Source organism: Notamacropus eugenii, chromosome 4 (assembly GCF_028372415.1).
Source record: "Notamacropus eugenii isolate mMacEug1 chromosome 4, mMacEug1.pri_v2, whole genome shotgun sequence".
NCBI lineage: Eukaryota > Metazoa > Chordata > Mammalia > Diprotodontia > Macropodidae > Notamacropus > Notamacropus eugenii.
Window position 1 is genome coordinate 258,651,847 of NC_092875.1, and position 8,065 is coordinate 258,659,911.

Genomic DNA, 8,065 nt, shown 5'->3' on the forward strand with positions numbered 1-8,065 from the left:
TGCTATAAATGAAAGGGATAAGGATACAGTAGTACATTTTTAAAAAGTGGAAAAGGTGATAAAAAGTGATTATACTGTAGAAAAATAGAAAAAAGAGGGGGAGTTCATAAAAAGTTTGAGGAGGTACAGCCTCCTTAGAAGATGAAGGGGATTCAGATGCTTAAAGATGAAGAAGCATATTCAAGGCAACAGATACTGGGAGGCAGAGATGGAATATAGAATTCAGAGATTAAGTAGTTGTCAAGTTTGAGCTGAATCATCATCATCTATCTCCTACCAACTCATTGTATGTACACCCCAAGGCTCAGTCCTGAGCCCACCTCTCTACTTGCTCAGTGATCTCATCAGCTTCAATGGATTGAATTATCACATCTGCACAAAAAAGTTGGAAGGGAGGGTATACATATCCAGTCCTAGTCTCTCCTAAATCCATTCTCACATTATCAATTCCTTATTGGACACTAAAATGAATATCCTGCATGCTTCTTGGTCTCAATATGTCACTTAGCTTTCCCTTCAAACCTACCCCTCTTCCACTTTCTATTGAGGGTACCATCATCATTCTAGTTACTTAGGTTCCCAAATTCAGATCCATCATCAACTCCTCACACTCCCTCACCTCTAATATCCAAATCAGTTGCCAAATCTTGATGCTTTTAGCTCCACAAAATCTCTCATAACCATCCCTTTCACTCCACTCACATGATCATCACTCTAGTTTAGGCCTTTATCACCTGTCAAAAGGTCTATTGAAATATTCTAATTGATTCCCGTCTCCAGTTGCTTCCCACTCCACTCCATTCTCCATATGACTGCTAAAGTGATTTTTCTAATGTACAGATCTGACTATGTCATTCCCTTACTCAATAAATTCCAGTTGTTCACAATTACTTCTATGGTCAAATAAACCTATACACACATTACACTAGCTAGGTGATTTAGTGCATAGAGCGTAGACTTGCAGTCAGGAAGACCTGACTTCAAATCCTGCCTTAGATACCTGTTATCCTGTGTGAACCTAGGCAAGTACTTAACCTCTCTCAGTCTTACTTTCCTCTTTTGAAAAAGGAGGATAATAGCATTTTCCTCACAAGACTGTTGTAAGGATCAAATGAGATTAAATATATGAAGCCCTGCAAACTTTAAAGTGTGTATTCATAAATGCTAGCTATCATTATGTTGTCTTCCTCAAGGTAAGTAAGCTCCTTGAGAGCAAAGAGACTTTCATTTTGGTTTATATCTCCAGTAACTCATAGAGTGGTGCCTAACACGAAGCAGACAAATAAATTAAGTCATAAGCATGTATTAGTGATGTACTTGTTCCATCCCTCCCAGTAGAATGTAAATTCCCAGAGAGCAGTAACTGCTGTTTTTGTCTTTGTATCCACAGTACCTCACACAAAGTAAATGCTACATAAATGTTCAACAAAGAAGGGAGGAAGGAAAGGAGGAAGGGAGAAGGTGAGGGGAAGGAAGGAAGGAAGGAAGGAAGGAAGGAAGGAAGGAAGGAAGGAAGGAAGGAAGGAAGGAAGGAGAGGAAGGAAGGATGGATAGAAGGACTTTAGTCTAAAAGAAATTTGTATATTGAGATTTTGTTATAGTAAGTACACTGCCAGCCATCTGGAAATATCATAGGATTCTGACATGAAATATTCCTAGGTTGGGACTATTACAGCCTTTGTTATCATAAACTGAAAGGTAGAATGGTATAGCAAATAAAGGGCCCAGCCTTCAAATTGGGGAGAGCTGTGTTTAAGTCCTACCTCTGACACAAGAAAAACTGACAAATCACTTGACCTGAGTCCCCCACCCCAGGCAACATTTCAAGACTATAAATTGTACAAACTGCCAATCTGTATCCAGAGATCTATCTTACCCAAGATCAGGTGAATTCACACCAATTAAGTAAGAATTCTGGACTTAAAAAAAGGCAACGGATAGTAAAAACTGTTGAAGTTCAACTCTTCTGCAATGAAACAGCTTTAAATCTAGCAGAAGTGGGAAAAGTCACACTAAATGTTTCCACTTCCCCTTTCCAGATCTTATGTGTTAAAGCAATCAGTGATTGAGGGGTTTAATTTGGGTTTTCTTCCCTAGAACAATTTAAGAAAGGATGAGACTGGCAAATTTAAAGTGGTAAAAGTGAAGAGATGAAGGATTATTGCTTCTCGATGGCAGAACAGTAATATTTCCAAGAGGCCAAATACAACTCAGCTCTCCTCCTTTTCCCTTTCTAGTATAAGGAACATGTCATTCTAACACATTTTACCTGGAGTACTGCACGAATTTGTGGTGTGCAGGTTGTTACTAGATTATTGTTGTGTTGAATTCCTGTTAACCAAATCAAAGGGCACAGCTAACACCTGGCCACTCTCTGGCCACAGAAATAGTGCTGCTTAAAGACTGTGTAAAATAGTATTCACTGTAATAGGATTTCACATGTACCTTGTTAGTCTGTTGCAGGATGCTGGTTACATTATACCTGGAGTTGTGATCTGTAACTTCTATCCTTTAGGATTTTTTGCAACTACAATCTTGAAATTCAGTTCTTTTGCTCCTCCCAATTAAAGTACCTAAAACTGGAGAAGAGATGCAGTCTCTTCAGTAAAAGAAGAGACAGCTAGGTATCCAGCTAGGCTGGACAACCAATTGTCAGATATATCACAAAAGGAATCCTTCTTAGGTACTCCTTGGACTAGTTGGCCTCTGAGGTCTCTTCCAACAAAATGATTCTAACTTTCCTGAATAGTTTAGTGAAGACATTTACCTGCCTGAGGAGAGGACGATGGACCAGATCCAATTCTAGACTTCTACATAACCCATTCGATCCATGATCAACATCAGTCAATGACTGATTTAATACAGCTGTTCTCAAAGAGTGCAACTCCTCCCCAGGCCCTTTCAAAGGGTTCACAAGATCAAAATGATTTTCATAATAAAACTAGGATGGTTTAATTTCCAATATAGTAAATATTAACAGAATCCACATAAACAAAAACTCTTAAGAGGGCGTTTCCTTAATAATTTTGAAGTTTGTAAAGGGGTCCTGAGACCAAAAAAATTTAAGAATTGCTAACAACCCAACAACTGACTTGCTGTACTTTATTGATTACATGGAAGCAATTCAGTCCTGACAAGAAGGGCTTATTGTAGGGCTCATCACTCAGGCTGGAATTCTTATAATTGCTAGATGAAAAGTTTAAAGGATAAAGAGTGCATAACAGATGCAAAACGGTAGATTTAAAGGAGGAAGTGGACTCAAACAGATAAACACCAAACAAATGTACAGGACTACACACACCTCATCAAGTCTGCTTCAACAAGAAACTCAAGATAACAACACTTTCTTTACTGACCCCCGCCCCCAGTCAAGTCTAACTACCAGAGCTTAGAGACATTTTAAATACCGTGGTCTCTCGGGTGACACCTGTTACACCTATTGCTCCCCCCACCCCGCCCCCAAATTGGCCCAGTAACTTGCTCTTTGCCTCTCAGGAGGTACGGCTGCATTCCAGCCCTCCTCCTCCTGCCTGCACAGCCGGCGACCCGCAACCACCCGCAACCGGGAGCGCTGACAGCCCCGAAGCTCTTCGGAGCCCACAGCCCGAAAGCCGATACTTCGGCGCGACGCGGACGGGGAGCGTGCAGGTGAGGGTGCTGAGGCGGGCCGGTGGGACAGCTCCACGCCCGCCCGGCCCCACCTCCCAGCCCCATGGGGCCGCGGCCCCGGCGGGTAAACACGCCCTCTCCGCCTCCCCCGGCCCGGCCCGGAGGCCGCCCCCACGTACCCTCGGAGGTAAGGCGGGAGAAAGGCTTGAGGAGCTCGGCGAAGCTGAGGTGGTTGCGCCGGGTGAGCCGCTCGGCCTCCTCGCTGCACAGCGCGGCCACGCAGGGCACGAACGAGTCCGGGATCAGCTCCTGCACCGACTGCACGCACTGGGCCATCGCGGCCGCGCCGCCGCCGCTGCGGCTGACGGCGACCCCCGCGACCGCCTCCGCCTCCGCCCGGGCCCAGCCGGGCGGGGCCGCTCACCCGAGCCCGGAGAGGAGGGAGCCGCCCCGACCGCCGCCGCCGCCTAGACTGTCGCGACCCCCGCGTCGGCGCCGCCGCCCCTCACATCCCCCGCGGGCCAAGCGGGACCTCGGGAATCGCCGCTCTGCCCTCCTTCCTGCGGCCCTCGGTCACCGCCCGGCAGGAGCCTCCATGTTGAGGCCGAACCCGGATCGACCGGCAGTACCAGTCCCAGCAGCCCCCGCGCTCGTCCCTCACGTGACTGGGTCAAAGACGGAGGAAAGAGAAGTAAGAGGGATGGACTGGGAGGGGAGCCGGAAGCTGAGTTGGGGCCGGGTAGAATTAGAGCCGGGTGGGTGGGGCTGTTGTGTGGTGGGGAGGAGGAAGCGGTGTGGGCATGCGCCTTATGGCGAGGTTGTCACATTCCGAGTTCGAAAGCCTGCCCCGGCTGGACTCCAGGAGCGTGAGCGCGGCTGGTGACTAAGTTTGTGGGCGGAGCCTAAGAGGAGGCGCACGCGCTCCCTGGAGGCCCAGCTGTCTGGTGACGCAAGCGTCCCGAGCGCCCGAGCGGCCGAGGCTTGCGGTCTTCTCCGCTGCTACTTTGTATTGTTTGCATTCTTTCCTGACCGCCTACGCCGCGGCGCGGTGATTTACACCCTGTCACTTACAAAGAGTTTACCTGAAATTGATCCAAGCCATGCAGATGTCATCTGGCTTTGAGCTTTGCTTAGGAGGAACTAGGGCAAGTTCCACGCTGACCACCAGAGAGCAAGAATTCGGGATGTCTGGTTAAACTGCAAGGTGAGCTGGAGCGAGCAGGTATTTAGGGTAGTAACGTACTTGAACAGGGATGCTCAACTTTTCTTAGCAGTTGTGGGTGGTTTTAAGGTCCCAGAATGTACTTACCCCTTTTCCATGGAAGACTGTGCTAGGAATTACTTAATGATGAAGTCACTCATTCATCCATTTAGTAAGTATTCTGAAGATTTGTAATATGCAGGGTACAATGCTAGGAATGGATATAAATCTCTGGTTTCCAAAGAGCTTTCAGTTTGTGGAAATTAGTCACTTCTCAGTTCTACAAAATAGAATCATAAATGTCAAAATGAGATTCAAACAAACTTACTTAAAACTTGAGGGTGCTCTCTCTCAGGCTGGTTTTGGGGAACAGAATAAAGAACTCTCAGATGATATCACTGCCCCGCTGAAGGAAAAATAGGATATTTATTAAACACTATGTGCCAAGCACTGTGCTAGGTGCAGGAAATAAAAATAAAATCCAAAAAGATCGTCTCCATCAGCAAGGAGCTTCAAATATACTTAGGATAAAGACACAAGGTGCACACTTTCTGACCAGGGCACTCAAATATTTAAATTTGTCAAGACTTTCAAATTATAATAATTTCAAGATGTGAATAGATTTTTGTATCAGTAATAATTCTGAACTCTTGAAAGGAAAAAACTCTTGATGGCTACCACTTTTTATCAGGGTGGCCTGAAATTAAGAATTCTCATCCCCCTCATCTACTTGAAAAAATGTGGGGATAGTGGGAATATTTTGGTTTCAATTCCAAGTTGAACAGTTGAGGCAAAGAATTCATTGAAGTGAAAATCCAAGTGAATGTTGCCTCACCCCTATAAAATAATAATTATGTGGACCTCCAGAAGTTGTTTTTGGCCCAGCACTGAGGGAGTTGTAGTCCTGACAAAGATAGACCTGGAAAGACTCCAGCCTCCTTCTGAAATATTCCTAGTATAATCAAAAAAGAAAAATTAGCGTGAAGAAGAAGAATATTTTTGTTTCAGAGAGAATATCAGGATCACCAAGAGTACCACACAACTTCCCAAAAGTAATACAGATCACTTTCTCCCTCTCATTCAATTTTGAGCCCAGTTCATTGTCTAACTGCTATGTCGCATGTACTGATGTAGCAGATCTGTGGACTATCTAACTATGCTTTATAATGAATTATAGGCACTATTGATCCATTTGGTTTTTACCAAATGTACAGATAGATCTAACTCTTTGCAAGCTTTTGGATCTCATTTAAGATGAAATGCAGAGCTTCATGCAATCAACAGTATGTCACCAACAAACTGGAGGACTTTACCATCTACAGGAAATGTCTCTGTAATTTTCTACTCTGGACTGAACCGTTGTTATCCACAAAGCACTAAAAGATCCAAAGAAATGTTGGAGGGGATAAGGGAAAACTGGGACACCGATACACTGTTGATGAAGTTGTGAATTCATCCAACCATTCTGGAGAGCAATTTGGAACTATGCCCAAAAGGGCTATAAAACTGTGCATACCCTTTGAGCCAGCAATACCACTGCTAGGTCTGTATCCAAAAGACATTCAAAAAAGGGGAAAAGATCCATTTGTACAAAAATATTTATAGCAGCTCTTTTTGTGGTGGCTAAGAATTGGAAATCAAGAGAATGTCCATCAATTGGGGAATAAATAGCTGAACAAGTTGTGGTATATGCATGTAATGGAATACTATTGTGCTACAAGAAATGACGAACAAGCGAATTTCAGAAAAACTTGGGAAAACATATGAACATAGGTAGGGAACAGAATGGAATGGAAGGGGACAGGGAAGAGATGAAAATGTATACTTTAACTTTCAGGCAGTGGGGGTCAGGGTAGTCACTATTACATTAAAAAGGGGAAAATCCCCTCTTCCAAGCTAGAAGCTCAAAAGGAGGACTGTTGGGAGTTCAAGTCACACATTCAAAAGAGAGGAAGAAAGAATGAAATCACAAGCTATTTCTCCTCATAAAAGCCTACTAAATTGATGACTTCTTGTTCACAGAGCAATCATCTTTGACTTGTCTTTTGCCTCTTTTTGTATCCACAGAGCTTAGAATAGTGTCTGATACACAGGAGGCACTTAATTAATGTTCTTTGAATTGAATTGAATCTTTGACATGGATCTCATAGTGATAGGGATTTTGGGGAACATCTAAGATTCTCCAGTCACTAGCCTACTTTAGCAAAAAGCCCATAGAAAAGGCACATCCCTGGCCTGATCTATGGGATAACACCAGTCCAACAGACTGGGGGGCCCCTATTATACCACATTATAGTATTTAATATCTTACAAAGCAATTTACATAAATTAGCTGATTTATTCCTCATAATAGTGCCATGAAATAGGTATTAATAATCTTAAATTTTAGGGGTACCTTGAACCCCAGTTCCATTTAACCATTTAACAGATTAGCTTTTATAAAGAAATATTTACTTCAAAAGTATAGTAAGGATGGCGGAGTAGAAACACACAAATACGCTAGCTCCGAACCCACAGCCCATGAAATATCTGTAGAAAAGAGCTGCCAATAAATTCGGGAGCAGGAGAAGCCACATAACAGCGGAGCGGACAAGATTTCTGTTCCAGAGAGCCTGAAAACTTCTTGCAAAAGGTTCTTTGCGCCACGGACTGGGAGCCGAGCACAGCCCTGCCACAGCCGCCCGGTGCCAAGAGGAGCAGATCCAAGCGGGGAGCAGATCCGAGCGGGGAGCAGATCCGAGCAGACTTCAGGGACAGAATCTCCAGCAGCCGCGCGGGTCCCTCCACCCACAGGTGACAAGGGTCGGTAAGAGGCTCTCTTCGGCAGGGTCAAGAGGGGAGTGGGGAGCCCCCATGACTCAGGCCCCCTCGGGAGGCACCAGCGGAGGTGGGAGCAGACCAGGGCTCCCCAAGCAGGCAGGAGCCCGGATCCATTGTTGAAGGTCTCTGCATAAACCCCCTGAGGGAACTGAGCCCATGAGCCGGCTCTGCCCCTTCCCAAAGTCCTGAGGCTGGGAAGCAGCATTTGAGTCTCAGACCCCAAGGGCTGTCTGGGAGGATCCAGAGGCGAGGTGGGTGTGAGGAGAATATTCAGAGGTCAAGTCACTGCCTGGGAAAATGCCCAGAAAAGGGAAAAAAACCAAGACTATAGAGAGTTACTTTCTTGGTGAGCAGGTTTTTCCTCCCCTCCTTTCTGATGAGGAAGAACAATGCTTACCATCAGGGAAAGACACGGAAGTCAGGACTTCTGTATCC

At 45.1% G+C, this 8,065-nt stretch overlaps 1 protein-coding gene across 3 annotated transcripts in view; it reads right to left on the minus strand.

The window, feature by feature from the left end:
* Positions 1-4,015, minus strand: part of TRAPPC8 (trafficking protein particle complex subunit 8) — a 137,985-nt gene extending 133,970 nt beyond the window's left edge. For 2 of the 3 annotated variants that reach the window (XM_072604480.1, XM_072604479.1), the window contains exon 1: positions 3,789-4,015. In XM_072604480.1, the coding sequence (XP_072460581.1) occupies positions 3,789-3,945 (157 nt within the window). In that variant the 5' untranslated portion in view covers positions 3,946-4,015. Of the gene's footprint in view, positions 1-2,445; positions 2,580-3,788 lie in introns of those variants that run through there. The other variant, XM_072604482.1, reaches the window with a different exon arrangement.
* Between the last annotated feature and the right edge of the window lie 4,050 nt (positions 4,016-8,065).